Here is a 17,897-nt window from a genome sequence, read left to right as displayed (position 1 = left end):
CTATGGCAACACCGCCTGCACAAAGTCCAGAGCCCTAGACCACTCGGCCAGCTAGGCTATGTAATAATATAGCTTTCGCTGACCGGGTCATTCCTCCTCGTAGGATTAATCTAGGGCTGTAACTTAATACACGATGTATGGTAGTACGGGACAGTTCATATAAATATTATTATGTAGGATAAAGGATCAAATTAATGATGCATGTCACAACAAATCAATATTATACAAACGTCTCAGAATGTGACAACTCTATTCACTACACTGCTCCATCGGATCAAATTGATACAGGGAAGAATATATAAGTTTCCATATAATCTTTGCTCTAAAGAGATGAAATCATATAGAATGCATTGTAGAATTAATAATTAAGGGAGATCACTCTGTAAATGACACTAAAATAAAAAAAGAAACTATTGAATTTTCAACGTTATTTTTTTCTTACGAACTGGCACATTGGAATGAATAATTATATATTTCATCTTATAGACCAATTATGCCACTTTATCAAAAAAGTAATAAAAAATAAAATCGATCAATACAAAATAAAGCCTTTCAATAGTGTATCAAATACAACTCTTACAAAACTTTCTTACTTAATATTTCAGATAGAGTTATTAAAACATTACCTTTTATCTCATACTTATCAATAATTCTTCGTTGGGTATATGTTTCGTCTTTGAATGTAAATTTTTACTGACGAACCATGTGATTTGATGTCTAAAGAGCAGACGTCAGGTAGACATTCGAACAGGACACAAATAACATGGATATGATACAGTGTTTAAATTTCTTATGAGTATCAGTGAATCTATGTAGGTTGGTCAAACCAAAACGGTGTAGCGAAATCCATGTCTCTTCAATGTTAGATGTTTTAACGTAATTAAGCGAAGCTAAATGTCTTTTTTTTTTGTGTTTTAATCAATATGAAATATAGAAAGTCTCTTGATATTTGTTAATACGTATAGTGGACACCTTAAAAGTGTGTATCCCCGTGCAGCGCTAAGCTTGGCGTAAAAGGTGACTAAATAGTGCTCAGAACCCTAGCCGGGGGCTAGGGCGCTCTGCCCACAGAGCAACTGGGATGTGTGCCCCAGGTGGTGGAATGGGGTACCCATGGCGTGTTACATGCTGGGGTTGTCAGGCTATAATACGGAAAACCTGACCGCAAACCATAATGGTGCTCCGTGTTGGGAAAGATGCCACGTTCCTCGCACGTTAAAGAACCCTACTGTGGTATTCTCCCGGAGTAGAAACCATAGGGCTCCGCCACAGGAGGCTAAATTGCCCGACCCTACCCACCTCTCCCTATTTCCATTGGCAATCAAAATTTGACGACCCCATTGTCCTTGTGTCCCATCCTTTTTCATTTCATCATCATTTCATGTTCATTTTATCATCAATTTCATGTTCATCGTTTGAATATAGCTGAAATATTGCTGCTCAGACGTTAAACCCCAACAAACAAACAAACAAACATAAAAGTTTGTAAAGTACATTTATATTCATTTATACTCTTATTTTGTTTTGTACCTTTGAAATGGTTTCATATAGGAACAATGACAATATATACCGTGACAATTTTATTTACTTTTTTACTCATAAACAGCTACAACTAGACTTAGATCCATGTTGTACCAATCAAAATATCGTATTATATAGAAGGCCTACATTAGTGTGACTCTTTTAACAATAATGATCTAATTTGTCCAATGCTCTGAAAGTATCTCCCAAGGAAATTAGGATACGCAATAACTAGATGTTTTCGTCTTATTAGACCGCTATCTATTGTAACAAGAACCACCAGGAAACTACTGTGATTCCCTATCGAGGTGTTATGACCGACTCTGATTGTCCTTAAAAAGGCAATGGTGCCAGCTTAGGCGATAGAGAGCCATTATCTCGAACATTCCTCAATACATAATTCATTGAATCCATAGATTATGCTTGTTTTATTGACTTTAATGATAAAAGGAAAGATAAAATTTTCTTCTGCTTTAGAATTAGTGTTAAAAATCAATGGAATTATTTGGTTTGTTATGGGATTCAAGAGAAGAGATTTACGGGCAATATTTAATTGGTACTGTGTAAGACATCATAGTATGGTAACGGTATCTTTTTTGTATGATATCAAAGTAGTCTAGAGGTGAGTTTGAATTAACGGGACAGGATTGTACATAGCTACAGTTTAATATTTACCTGAAATTACACATGTTAGTAAACAATTATGCTAATAGTCTTTTAAGATGCACTCCAGTCTGGGATTTTGTAAGAATTATGAAAACTGTAATATGTGATACACCACTAAAAAGGTTCCACATTTTTATTTGTGTTATTAAGTTACGTTATAGGTCTATATGGTAAAATGTATTATAATTCATTTTAATCTGTCTGATCTTAAGAGATAATCCACATTGAAAACCCAAAAGGTTTTATAGTATTTTAGTGTCATTATAGAGTTATCTCCCTTAAGTTTGAATTATACAGTACATTCTATATTTATTTTATTTCCTAAGAACAAGGGTTATATGAAAAGCCACATGTTAATTTCTGGTTACTATAACAATGTAAATAAAATATCAAAATATAAATTTGTAGACTCTCCAACCATGAATCCCATTTTGTGTGATGCTAATCTGGAGTTCTACGTAAGTTGCCATCTAAGTAGTTTGTGTTTATCACACAATTGAAGTCTTTAGTACACCATATACTACTCAACTTAATCAGTAGTCTATAAGTAGGGCGTAAAAAGGAACTGTGACATCTTTATAAATTTTATATAAAATGTATTGCATTGTAACAACCAAATATTTAACAACTATCCTTCTGCCATGAATAACAGAATTTTATATATACAATTTTATGGATATAAACAAAACAATGTCGCTCATCCTACTGTATACTGCTCATTTTCAAAATATACAAAATAATGAATCACAAACTATCCAATAGCAAGTTATTCAATAAGACATAGTCAGTAGTTCTTACTCTTCTTGTTATAATTCATGCTCATTTGCAGTAATGCATTTTGCATGGCAACACATTACATGCAACAAATCAAACGAAATTCTGCGATAAAGAATTTGGCTTCCAAATGTTAAATGCTTGAATTCTAATTATGTATGTAAAACCACTTTCAAAGAAAGGGGCGTTACTATTGGCCTACTGCTGTTAGTGCTCATATTAAAATTCTTGAGATGCCAACAGAAGACACCGAATTCAAAATTCAGAAATTATTTGTTCAGAAAAAAAAAACGAAAACAGAGCAAAAACATACTTTCAATATTGCGATGTTCTAATAACTGAGGAAACCATTCATGTCTGCAAAATCATCACTTAAAATACTTATTGTCTCCCTTTTTCAAGCAGGGTTTAATACTGAAACTGTAGAAGATAGTTTCATATTTAAGTTTTCGACAATGGCCCTCAGTTCAATAGCCACCTCTGTCCCCTGTAAAAAATACACACAAAAAAGCCAAAATAATATAGTATAATATAGAAACACTAACATAATATGATATTAAATAGACATTTGGTGCCTTTTCATTCTGAATTAAGTGCATTTTTTTCACGATTCACAAATAACGCATGATTAAAACATTATTACCTTTTTTCTTCGTTTTCACGATACTTTTTGAAACATATATCATCTAAAAGAATGAATATAAATGTGAGCATATCCTTTCCTTTACTAATGCCCAAAGGTATCATTTTCGGTCATTGAATTCTAAAAGTTGGATCCGTTTAACTTTTTTTAAAAACTTGACGATATATCAAAAGTATTATACATATACTATGACAAATTCTATTAAGGAATGAGCAATGCATACAGTGGTTTTCATTTTGGTTTGTTTTGTTTTGTTTTTTTATTTTTTATATTTGGGGGAGATTTTTTGAATATCTAGCTAAATGTCATAAGATGTTTGGAAAATAAAATAATTAAAAAAAAATTTATGAAGGTCAACGCTGTATCACCTTCAACTATTTTAACATGTTTTTATCTAAAAGCTGCACCCTTTTAAAATTAGGTCAGGGTGTAAGTCAGCTAAATAAGAGGCTAAATTAATCAATAAGTTAACACATCTTCAGATTTTATGTATTTCCAACATGCATTTTTTGATCATATGAGATGACAAAAGAGATGTGGTATGATTGCCAATGATATAGTCATCCACCTTAAGTCAAGCAACGAACAATTAAACTCCTACAGATCACCACACTGTCTTCAATGATACCATGCAGCAATAGAGTATGTAAGTCTCGTCACGTGACACCGTGATTTCGTGAGAATGGGTCCTCATCTCCCATACAAATGCATTGAGATTCGTCATTAACATAGCATTGTGTTCAATGTTAAAAGCAAAATATCTTTTTGTAAAACAAATATTGATAAAAAATTACAAATATCTAGTTCTACTGGTTAAAAATGTTAAGAAAAACATAAAATAGAAGATTTTACATAGCGATACAGCGTATTAATTTCCCGGAAGTGAACAATAAATTGCAGACCGGTCTTCGGATTTCAATAGTTCTACATCTAAAATTCAGGAAGAAAAACTGAAACTAGAACAAGACTTACCAACCCCATTGCAGGCTGTAAAAGGCCCCAAATAGTTAACTATTCATAAAACACTCTTCGGCGACAGTAATATAAAATATATAGTTAATGCATCTACTTGCGCAACGCAACCATTTTCAGTACCTTATACGGTAAACAAATTCAGGGCAAACTCTTCTAGTTCAAAATGTAACAGACGAAAATTGAAAAATTGATGAATGTTTTGGGTTTTTTGCAAAGGTATGAGCTATTTTTGTCGTTTTAAATTAATACTTATTTTTACTCATAAAACTATAGTAAACTCAAAGAGCAATACTACCAAACATCAAATACCACTAACTCAACAGATACACGTATTCTACCAATATACAAGATATGACGAATACAATCTTATTGTCTCTTATAATTCCACTAAATACTGTTCCGGAATTGTGGTCGTTTTTAGAATGCTGTATCACAGATGGCTGTTGTTTTGTTGACAATGTCTTGATGTCAGTTGTCACTGTTGATGTCGATGTTGTTGTAGGTATTACTTTTATGACGTCATTTGGGTGACGTATAGTGCATGAAAATCCAGATGTTGTCAACAATAGTGATATGGATTCGTTTATTATTTTGAAATAGACATTTGCAGCTTCTATCGAACACAAAAGTGCAGTTACTGTGTAAGTACAACTAACATAGTCATTTGTTACTCTGAAAAAAAAATTGTGAAACAGGTAATAAATATCAAACACTATTAATAGACTATGAGGATTCATTTAAATAATTACGTCAATGGTGGTTCCACTTTTGTATGGGTATAGACAAAACACTACTAGTGTATGAACAATTTCTTGTTCACAGATTGCGGTTAAGGTATTGTAAACACCACTCGTTTGTCAAAAATAAATTGTTATATACTTCACAGTAATTATTATACACTGTAACATGTAAATATTCCCAATAGTAGGCTGACATTTTAATATCGGTTTTATTTTATACAGGAATTAATGATCAAATGTTCGGAAACATTGAAAGAGTAATCACAGGAACCAAGGTTCTAGAGAGAAGTAATCACAGAAACTAAGGTTCTAGAGAGAAGTAATCACAGGAACCAAGGTTCTAGAGAGAAGTTATCACAGGAACCAAGGTTCTAGAGAGAAGTAATCACAGGAACCAAGGTTCTAGAGAGAAGTAATCACAGGAACTAAGGTTCTGGAGAGAAGTAATCACAGGAACTAAGGTTCTAGACAGAAGTTAATTTCATTGTTTTCAAATAAGAACGTTACATGTCACTTAACACAGTCAATTTTGTAAATTTATTCAATTCATGGCCACTTCATACGCATTTCTATGTTAGCCAGTTGCTGAAGGTTCACTTTGCAAGTGCTTTAACTTTTCGTGTGCTGTCAGGGTTTCTTATGATAAACTTTTACCTGTAAATATATTTTTTTCTGCTGTTTACATTGCGTGTGTATGTAGATCGTTCCAGACTCTTTTTCACATTTTTGGCTATGTATGCTCCTGGATTTCGACATTGGCCTTCTATTTTGGTACTACGATATTTTTCGCCGATATTTAGTGGTCATGCAAACTCATGCAACTATGAATTATGTAACTTACGTGCACATATGGGACTTATAATGTATTGCATCCGGTTTCTGCATTCTTAGTTTTTCCTCCCTCTGTTGCTGGCATTTTTGGTATGTCCGCTTCAATCTTCTGAAGCATGTTCTTTGTTTGATATATTCTGAAAGGATTATAATGATCTTTGTTCCATACTCCACAAAAACATTTAGAGCCACTTTTAAAAAATCGCACATTTTAAATGAATACAATCTAGAATTTGAATTCAAAGCAAAATGTGTCAGGTTTGAGTTTTATAATGTTTATGCATCATAAATTTGATTTTTTTTCTACGAATTTAGATTAATCTAGATTGTATTTGATTTGATTTTTCAAAAGGGCCCTTCACATTTTTGTGGAGTATAAATAATAATACTTTCGATTGTGCCGAATATGTGCAAACTAGAATGCGTTCGGTACACAAAATGGTCAAAACATACGCGCAGCCAATGTAACATTGTGACTATGTTACATTTCTCAATATTCTCATCCCAAAATGGTACTACCGTATGTAATGCCAACATTGTAAGAAGATACCGTGAAGATGGCTTCTTATCTCGATTTAGAAATATCGTAAATCGTCAGGGTGACGATCCAATAATTTTCCATCTGATAATTTTAGAAAGATATATTTTTAACGATTTCTTAATGATTTTAGTATCGCTAGAGGTGACACAAGGTGAAGAAAAACACAACGAACAAAGGATGACTTTTTCGGTCATACGCCATATGTTTCATTGTTCTTTTTGTAAAAAAAATCTGTATATTGAAAAAAAGGCACTTTCCTACGAAATCAACCAAAATCAAAGCTAAACTTTGATATATTCCATATAATTTTTGTCTCAAAAGTGCAACAACCTAAATTACTTGTCAAACTCTTTTATTTACGTTGAAAACACAGCAATGACTCTTCATGTAAGTAATAACCATTCAAACAAACAACAAATTGTGGGGTTATTCAGAACCAAAGGATACAGTAGTCTTTTTTGTTTATTTGCTTAATAAAATATGCATTTATCTCTTACAGTTTATACATGTGTAGACATAACATCGATAGAACTCTTAAGCAAATAGTTTCTATTATTCTAATCAGCATAGTTTTTTGATTGGATAAATTAAGTGGTATTTTTGAAAACATGTCAAAACACACTCATTGTAAGAAGGTGGACGTATTAAACTATGGCAGAAACATACCTGATGATAAATGGTTACATATGGGTGAAAAGGCACTATCTAAAATGTGGAACTCTGTGAGTGTCTGTTGATCACAATTAGGAAAAAAGGGTTCGGAACAAGTCTTATATTCCTGAAATAGACTGAAAAGAAATTTGATATTACTAGGTAGTGTACATATTTAACACAACAATTCACAAATAAGGAAAAATCGACGGTCGAAAATGAATACAATTTCTTTTCATCAATCATATTAACCGTATAGCTGCTAAATCGCCTTTTTTGAAGGTATAAACTTTACATTCATTGTTATAATGTTGATTATGTTTTTTACTTTTGCCTTTTTGCAATGCATTTAACATAATGCATCGCGTTGGTATTTCACAGTTTCTGAATTTCCATATTTTTGGCATTTTTGTTACATAGTATCGTTTTATTAAGACATGTATGTATTTGGATGGCATACATATGTACCTGCAGATCTGATGAAGAGTAGTTTCGTTGTAATCTGGAATGAACCCTCCAATTGGATACAGAATGTCTTCATAACTTTTTAGCTTTACAAGAGGCCATGAACACGCCATGCTGTGTGCTTCTGAGCACTGTGACATAACGTGCTTCCAAATTGTTACTGCAAAATAAAAAAAACGTCGTACACATATGAAAATTCATACTGAAATACAAAAAAATTAGAGTTTATAATAAAGTCACATGTAGATGCTAATTTTTTCCCTTAATATACACATTTTACACTTATGCAACAACTGTAAGTGTAAAAATCTATGAAAGTCTCCTTCAAATGGGTGCAATGAACACGATTCCATTATTTGATATTGTTATAACGGATTTTCCTATTTTACCATCTAATTGTTTTGCAATACATCACCTATTTGTGACAGTTAAAATAAGGTTTCAATGTTTGTTTATATTCCTATATGAAATGTAATAGTTACCCTTACAATAATCAATCATTTCTATTTGCCCCCCTGAGCACCAGAAAAAAATTAAATGTCAGAATCATACGTCTTTTTTGTATTAATTCTGATAATTTTTATATCAGACTGGCATGATACTGGAATTTTCTCTGCGCCGTATAACGTAATTGACAAAATTCTGTTCAACAATGTCAGTTATTTCAATACACAGTGACAAGCTTTATACTTTTTGAGAGAACACACAATAAGAGTTTCCAAATTTCTCCAATAACCATAACCCCTAGAGGTACTTCAATACAAAGAAATGGATTTTATGACCGCACAGATCGATACTTCATATTATGCTTCATTTACTCATTTGATTAGCAACAACTTGCAATTTGTTTCTCGTTTCGATTCTGTTCATATCATGTTTCCCGTAATATGACAAATGCTTCATCACTGGAAGGACGTTATTAAAAGATCTGGCTAAATAAGAATATATTACTGACCATTGACAGTCACTTGTTGTTAATGAAAATATCAGCCATGATCGAAGAAGTTTTGACAGCTTGGTTTTCAATCAGTTTGGAACATGATTTGATTTTCATATAGTTAATACACAGAATGCTACACTAAAAATATATTTGTAATATACAGACATATATTTTCAATATTTGATACGACCATATCTATCTAATACAACGGAAAACAATACGAATAAACAAAAATAAACACGAATATATAAAATTTATAGGCATCAAAATTATTTAGTATACCAACTCATTAATTCGTATTTAAGAAACAGACGTTGGAAGAATGTGTATAAAAATAAAGTCCATTTAAATCAACAAGAAACAGCTATAGAAGGTAAGTGGAGACAATGGGTAGACGGAAATACATGTTCCAAAAAATCTATATTGGCCTGTTCCTTTATATTTTTCATGTACATATGCATATTTTTTTGATAATGATTAACAAATCTAAACGACATTGTGCAATTTAGGCAATAAGTATTATTTCATCTAAACAAAATCATTTGTATTTATTTGAGTTATTTGAATAAAAGAACAGTAAAAAATATTTATCCTTACATGCGTATACATGTAAATAAAATAGCAGTTCCATGTATCAACAAGCGGAAAGTTATGGAAATTCAAATATGACTAAACGTTAGAAACGAGGTTTTCTGCAATTCTTGTAATCTTGCGTAAAAAAAGTGTTTGGGATGTTCACGTGAATTAATCGACAAGTATATATAAGTACATGTACATGTAATTTTGATTGGACAGTAGGAACACGAATGGATCGTGGTTATTGAAATCTTGTTATGATAATATGTTAGACATAATACAGATTTATGTTTTGGTGAAGTAAGTTGGTAATGTCTGCGGCACAGCGAAGACAAAGAATACGTCTCTGATGTAATAACATCAGAAAGAACCACATCTAAGGAACAGCTGATCTGAGGGATAGATAAAATGAATATTTTGGGCGCACCGCCTTTACTGTCTGGGCTTAATATAAGAATAGGATATGTGGTATGTTAGCCAATGAGATAGTCATCCACCAAAATACAAGCAACGAACAGTTAAACTGATACAGGCCACCACACAGTATTCAATTATAGGCAATTTCAATACCATAAAGCAAGCTGTAATAAGCCCCAAAATAAATGAAGTGAAAATACTCATAAAAGACGAAAATCGACCTCTAAAGAAAACAAATTAAAACGAATAACAATGAAAATAAAAAAAAACAACGACAAACACTGGACTACAGGTTCCTGGCTAGGGACAGTGTGGCGGGGTTAAACATATTTAACATATTTACAACAATAAAACGAACAGAAATCTGTTGAATTCCGATTTAACTCTCGAGATCGATACAGAATACAAACCCTTTAACAAGTAGGACAAATGATAACAAGCTGTATGTACCTCGAAAGAGTACTGGCTTTTTCTGTAAGCTAGTTTTGCCTATAAATATACTCGTATAGTCCAACCGTTGCAAGAAATAAATATCGAAGTATCGTTTTAGTAAATCTGTTAGGTTTCTATTATTTAACTTTTTTTTATTTTGTGTAAAATTGATTAAAAATAATGTGTTGAAAGTAAACTGATAAAAACTTTTTAAAAAACTATGTTTTAAATGGCTTTTTCGACGTAAAGTATTTAGCTATTACAAAATACAAACGTGAATGACCTTTGCTTGCCTTTTTTTTTTTTTTTTTGTTCTTTTTGCAACTTTTTTTTATATGTATTATGCGTCATTATTTCATTATTTTAAAAAAAAAACAATTTATTCAAAGTAAGTTTTAGTCAATTTACAAATTGTATCAAGATACATCAGTATGTTGATAGGGAGTTCGTTGATTCCATGATCAAAATCATACGGTCCATATACCTATTTGGTGTAGAATACATACACAACCGTTTGATATGTAGACGACGATACAAAACATTTAAACAATTCTGCAGGAAAATAAAAGAAGCAAATAGTACCGCAATACTCACGTATTGTTGGGAGGAAATTAAGTAACAAATTAATCCCTTTCATGTAGATATTCACAGTGTCTTCCAGTGAACTGTCTGATAGATCAACCATATACACGACATCAGTCATCGGTGAAGATGTTTTTCAATCTCCCGGAAATTTAGCAACTTATTTCTGTGAAATTGTTAGAGCTAATGATGGATCGCATATTGATTGTGGAAATTTAGTTTGTGGTTTATCATCTCGTCTGCACGCGATTTGCTATGATTGTCTTCTGCTGGTGAAGAATGGCGGGAGAATTGGCTTTATCGGTTTTATTTAATTCCTATAACCATCTCTGTTATACGTATATCAATTCTATTCTAAAGAACGTGTTTTACATAAAGCCCTGATGTTCTAATGCCATCAGATTATATTCTACCAATAAAAGGATTCAATCAGATAAACAGCGCTAAATGGTTGCCATTTCCGACCTCCATAACAGCACAATAAAGTGGTACATTATGGCTTTATTGTGTTGATAATTGCATTAACTTCATAACCAAACGGATTTTACGTGAAGTAAATATAACCTATAGTTAAGGTGAAACGATTCATTTAGCTAACAAAAAGAAAAATAGAAAAACAAACATATGCAACGTCTCAGAATGTGACGACTCCATTCGCTACACTGCTCCATCAGGTCAAATTGATAGGGAAGATAACGTTAGAACTGTCAAACATCGTTGGGAATTTTTCAGACCCTTATATATGTATAATTATATAAATAAACAAGAATATAGACAAAAACAAAATATCTTACGTATATGCAATCGTAGCGAAACAACGTTTTGAAATAGCTGTGTTGAATTGTTATTACGTTTAGTCTGTATTTTGGCAAACGAAATCTGATCATCAAGATTTTTCCTCATTTTTCCTCCAAAAAAAAGGACAAGAATCGCTTAGCATCACTTAGTATCTAGATCAAATAACATTCACGATTTTATGTATTTTAACACTGTCATTTTCACATTTTATTGATTACAAACTTGCCACTGTTTAACATTGTTTGCCATTTTTTTAGGGGGGGGTCGAGGTATATTGCAATTTGACCAGAAGTAACATTTACAATTTGCTATATTACATATTTTGATGTATACTTCACTGGATCGTTCGTGTGGAAGAAAACAGAAATCACAGACAACTCTACATACCTTATTTATTATATTATTCTTTTTTCCTTCTTAAATTATGACATCACGTTCTTAATTTAAAAACGAGGCGGTCTATATAATTTTTTACCGGTCCATTGCACGTAATATGGACCAGACATTATATCTATGATAATATACAAATAAAAATCTAGTATATCATGACATTATGTCTTAATATATATATCATTTTGGATCGCAGTGGACGTAAATCTAAACTTTAATATATGAGTGGTAGGTCCAGAAATACATAAAAATGTGTTTATGGGGAGGAGGGGGTCCGATTCATAATTTGTCTTAAAGATTTCAGGCTATCATTTCCTTGTTTTGTTTAACATTTGCAGACAATTAACAAAATCCTTTTAATAAAAGGGGGGAGATATTTCTATTAAATCCTACAACCTTACCCTGGATCAACCACTTGTAGGGCTTACATGTCAATGCCTCTATTTTAAAACTATCAATTTGAATTTACTAGATTTTTTGAAATATTCCAAAGTTGAATTTGGTCACGAAATCGGTCTTGGTTGGTCACAATAATGATTTCATAGTAGGGTTGATTTCACGACGTGTTCTATTGTTAATGCGTCAAGAATTAACGATCGATGACAAGAAATGTAGCGGAAGTATCATGATGTCCCATGTAAAAGAGTTTTCCACATCAAACAATCATTAAATGGCTGAAGCTTCGTTCTACATTTCTACATTAATGATCCGGAAAATTTTGTCTTTGAAATATATCATGTCGAGTTTTAATGTCGATGCTTCGATAAAAGGTGCAGTGAACTTTATAACCTGCTATTTCCATGCTATAACCGAATTAATGTATGAATTACCGTAAATTGAAGGTTTTATCAGATTTAGATCTTAAAGCCCTTCTTAAAGCTTCAAACTCATATGACTCAGAATATTTAGAATAAAACTGAAGTTTAGTTTAACGAGAAAAGGTATGTTGTGAATGTCAAACAGACAACAACCCCACCTGGATGAAAATATCAGCTCAAAGCCACCATATGGGTACATGCATTTTTGTTAGCAGTAGTGATTAAACAATGCACCTTTATCATGAAGATAGCAGTGTTGTATTGAATTTTCCCGGTGTAATAAATTTCGATAAATCTGAGTCATTTCACTCTTGGACTTTCTCCCGCCAAAACGTCACACCTTTGGTATCAATCCACCAATCACAGAATTAAAAATTCATGTTGAAAATATCGATAAACTATGAAGAAAATATATACAATATAAAGAGGCTAATGAATTGGTTATTGTGAATAACCAAAACAGGATCACTCGTGCCAAGTTCCGCACTCGCGTTAAATCTAGGTGTTCTTCGGCAATAATATTTTGGTTATAATTCACTCTGTAACCTTGTTTCCCTTAAGTACTCTTCCAGTGAAAAGAGAAATGACACAACCATTATCATTATTATTATTTTTTTTTTCAATTTTTGGTTTATTTGATTTATTACACCAAATATATATCATAAAAACACCCCTTGTAGTCACGTCGTTTTATTGAAGATTAACTGATTCAAAATCGACGATGACCCAAGCCATACGAATATTAATTAGCCATGTGGTCACGTGACCGTGCTACGTCATTTGTTCTTAATTCATAGAATAGTGGTTAAAATGCGAGGGCTTCTGCACTTTTTATATGATTTCTACAACTGAGAGTGAAAGTATTGAAAGTTTTGGTTTGCATGCGAATATATACCTACAGTTGTATCAATTTAAACTACTTCGAGAAGAAAATGGCAAACAATGACAGAAATATTTAACTACTGTATGTATGAAGACTTAGTCTAGAGTCCACAGAGAGACGACACCACTTCTTTTCGAAGATTACATAGAAATATTAGTAATACGGTACTTATAAAGGCATATACAGCAAATGAACTACTGAGAAATAAAAATAAGATTGGTATACAATGTAAGTTAATTAACAATATATTAGGTGATCTTATTTTTTATATTACCAAAGTTTATACAATGTATGTCCACAATTTCTTCCCATAAAAGTTTGAAGCTTATAATGCATTGATGTATTGATAAACAATTTAAGTGCGTTTTGGAATGACTGAGTGTTCATGCTCCAACGCGTTTACTACCTAACAACAACGCTGAGATTATAACTATATCCATTCCAATTCAAATACTGTCAATTAAAACATGGAAATCCAATACCCAATAAAAACTTCCTCCGAACTAATTACAATCACACAAGATGAAATGCTTTGTTTTTTTCCTGATCGATTACTTTCTGAGTTATTTACAATTTACTGGGATATAAACGGCTACTCAGGGAAATTAAACAGAATTTCCAGTTAAATGACAAAGCATTGATTGCTTGGGAAAACATGAGGCAATCTAAATAGCAATTGTCTATCCGGAGGAATGTCGGGCCATATTTCGGTTAGAAGTTGAAAACTTTCTCCAACAGCCATATTCATAAACCAGGGCCTTTTATTAAGAGGGGTTATTGTATGTTAATGTCCTGTTGATTGTTCTACAAAAAGTGATAGTCTTCTTCACGTTGTTTCCGAATGGCAAAATAAAACGACCAGAGATTTACTAATCAGTTAATTTCAGTTTTTTACTGTATGCTAAAATGCACAATGAACATAAATATGGCTATAAGGGGATTGAATTCTAATGTAACATGCTAGATTATCTATAATTATAAGTAATCTGTCGTTTTCCCAAAGGGGGTAATAAACATGTTTATAAAATCAACAATATTCTGAGAGCGTTTTGTACTTATTGTCCTGATAAATATCAACACTGTGTTCAACTTGGTTCAAATAGATTTATTTTCTGTGCTTGACGATTTATAATTATTATGAATTCCGTAGTGGTATTTTCAAAAACATAAAAGGACGAGTAGGTATGCGTTTTTTGCAAACATGTGCATTTCAAAGGAAATTGTCTGATTTTAAATGGAACAAGTGTATCAACTTTGTATATAGGAAGGTCAAACCAAGGACAAGATGGTGGCATATAAATTTACTACAACGAATAAGTTGAACAGTAAGGACCAATTACAATTACGAAGTGAGTTTAACATTAAACATGGCCTCTATCCAGTTAAGTATATCCCCAAGCCAAGTCCAGGTCCGAGAGACCAATAAATAGATATGATCTGAGATGAACGACCGAGATTCTGTCCACAGTAGAACGATGGATTTGATATTTCGTGACACTACCTATAAATAAAAGGTGTGATGTTACGTTACGTTAGTGTTAGCCAATTTCCAATTTGTCACGGATCTAATGTGATGTTCAAATTGGTCCATCAAAGACTCGCATGTTTTGACAATAAACATCTCATCAATTTTATTTTTATTTTCCCCGTTTATATTTATTTGATAGAAACTAGAAATTTCTTATTTCAAAGATCGAATTTTAAAATTAAAATACAACGGAATTCCATTTTATTCCCTATAAACCTTTAAAGGTGTCGAATACTACGTTAGTATTACAGCAACTGTTATAAAATGGATGCAAATGTATTATACGAAACTAAAGGCTTGCTGGTCGAGGAAATGTATCCTTCAGTGTTTCCTCATTTAAAACATTAAGCTTTATTCATAGAACTCATTAAGATATTTTCTTTAAAAAAAACAAAACAAGATACAGTGTTACATGTATATGTGTCCTGTGGTTAGGTCGGCTTTGCAACCACAAGATTTACTTTATTGTAAAATTCAATGTTTGAAGTATGTACATGTGATAAGTGGGTGTTATGTATCATTCGACAGGAAAAGAAACAGTTAACATTGATACTATTCCGTTAAATATTGTGTCATAGTGAGGAGATTATTTGTAATAAGATTAAATATCTTGTCAACATTCACAAGTGGAATTTAATTTGTTTGGTTTCAAGATTTGTTTAAGTAGAACATACGTCTGGGGATACTATACTGAAACTACTTGGCAAATATTTACCGCAATAAAAAAGCTCATTAATGTACTATAAAAATACATGTATATAAATTGCTGTGAAAATATTACATTGACCTTATAAAATGTCATTTTGTCTTACACAATATATTTTAGATATTTCTTTATATAGAATTGGGGACTGTAAATTATATTTGATATATATATATATACACCGACCTCTACAAAAACTACATGTATTATTTTCGACTCCTCCTTGACGACGTTCGTGAAGTAACTATAGAGTAAAAGACTCAGTGATTGGTTAATTGACTGACTTGTTAAGAATAAACACACTTTATGGGTCAGGAAAGTGTGCTGCTACTTGTATACATTATTGCACGTGCATAGGCTGATTTTACAGCCGGTCGCAAAAAGGGGCAGGACAGTCAAGTAAAACTCATTGGCAGTGGATATGGAAGCGTCAAATTTAAGTATTAAGCTACAGAACAATTGCAAAAACAATAACCAGAAAATAAAAACAACAACAACAAAACAACAACAAAAAACAAACAAAAACAAACCGACAAAAGGCAAAACAAACAAGAACAAGAAAAACAAAAGCAACACAGGCAAAAAAATACAGATGTATATTAACATAAATGCAATAAATGCTGGTAAATAATTTGAAATAGTTTTAACTGCCCAAAAGTTGAAACAACGGATTTACGGACATTATTTGTGGAAATATGTGAGGTATGCACGAGTTCTTCAAGAACTGGACAATGCCACAACATAGTAACTTAAATGATAAAACCGATAGTACAGCCTATATTAAACCATTGAAGTAATGTAAGTAACTCTAGTCAACTCTGAGACAACTGTCATAACAACTATGTAAAGTATTTTGACCTTATTTTAGAAAACCACTTAAACCTTAATAAACTTAATATATTTATATCTATAAATAGTTGTTAAAATTATCCAAATAAAATCTAATCACAATAAAGGAAAAAAAACAATATTATAAGATTTAAACAGCTTATTTTTTTTATTTTATTTTGACATTTGTACATGTACATGTATAACGAGTTTATGTATGATGTATATCTTATATTTGTACAGCTACATGTACAATGTCATGTACGAAGGACTCCTATCAATAAAATATATGTAAGAACAAACGTGTACCTGCCATCATTGAAACAAAAAATATTAATACTTGTATATACTAGAATATTCATGTGGATTGTTTTACAACAATAAAAGGGCGTCGGACTTTCAAAGATCGGCTCGACACAAATAATAGACGGAGTAGATTGAAATTTCCAGGAGTAGATTTCTTATTTCAGAAGGAGACTGATCTTGTTGGTGATTTTGTTAGTACGTTCGGATTTTTTAAGGAATAAGAATAACATGATTTGGAATTTGTGTTCATCGAACGAGATGCAGTGGATAAAAAAAACTTGTGGTATGTGTTGAAGTATATGCTAGCTGACAATCGAAAGAAAATAAACTTTACCTGTTATAATAATAATAACATCCAGAAAAAGAATATTAATTCCCATATCAGAACTATACGTCCCTTTATTGACGTCCCATATCTTTGTTACTAAACTCCAACAAACTTATGGTATTTTCCAAAACAATGATAAAATCTTTATGTTACATATGGTGTTATCATCCAGTGGTCTATCCTCTGGTCATTTATAATAGTGTAACATGTTTTACTCGCGTCAATTAAGCGAAATGAAATAAGCAGATTAACAATAAAAATCTCCCTGCACAAAATGTTCAAAATACCCACTGCATGTACAAAAAATCAGTACTTTAATGTAAAATGCAGGAAAGATCCACTTGACTGGTCCTTATAATTAGTTGTAATGATAGGATACCAGTCGTGATTAGTGACGGGTTAATGTAACTTCATCAGGAAACATTTACACCATGTCTGGTATATAAGTTAATCCAGCTATAGACTAGCGATTTCTCTTTCTCAATGAACCAAAGTATCAGAAACTGGAAAAACGATAATCCAGCTTCCTAATAATCCAAGTTCCTATTTGTTTGCACATCA

At 32.0% G+C, this 17,897-nt stretch overlaps 1 protein-coding gene across 3 annotated transcripts; it reads right to left on the bottom strand.

Annotated features, from left to right (window-relative positions):
- Positions 1 to 2,821: 2,821 nt before the first annotated feature.
- Positions 2,822 to 17,897, bottom strand: LOC148609363 (uncharacterized). 3 transcript variants are annotated; one of them, XM_088540674.1, is made up of 5 exons: positions 17,343 to 17,897; positions 7,811 to 7,967; positions 7,358 to 7,479; positions 6,161 to 6,287; positions 2,822 to 5,251 (listed from the first exon to the last, which is right to left on the bottom strand). In XM_088540674.1, exons 1-5 carry the CDS (start codon positions 17,386 to 17,388, stop codon positions 4,891 to 4,893), a joined length of 813 nt encoding a protein of 270 aa, XP_088396800.1. In that variant the 5' UTR covers positions 17,389 to 17,897; the 3' UTR covers positions 2,822 to 4,890. The 3 variants fall into 3 exon arrangements, with proteins under 3 accessions (XP_088396800.1, XP_088396799.1, XP_088396801.1); XM_088540673.1 differs by lacking the exon at positions 17,343 to 17,897 and adding an exon at positions 10,767 to 13,879; XM_088540675.1 differs by lacking the exon at positions 17,343 to 17,897 and adding an exon at positions 8,763 to 13,871.

This window comes from Perna viridis, chromosome 8 (assembly GCF_037379345.1).
Source record: "Perna viridis isolate PV_CMFRI_1.1 ecotype Kerala chromosome 8, ASM3737934v1, whole genome shotgun sequence".
NCBI classification, from domain to species: Eukaryota; Metazoa; Mollusca; class Bivalvia; order Mytilida; family Mytilidae; genus Perna; species Perna viridis.
Note: the sequence above shows the minus strand (reverse complement) of the source record. Positions and strands in the feature narration are given on the sequence as shown.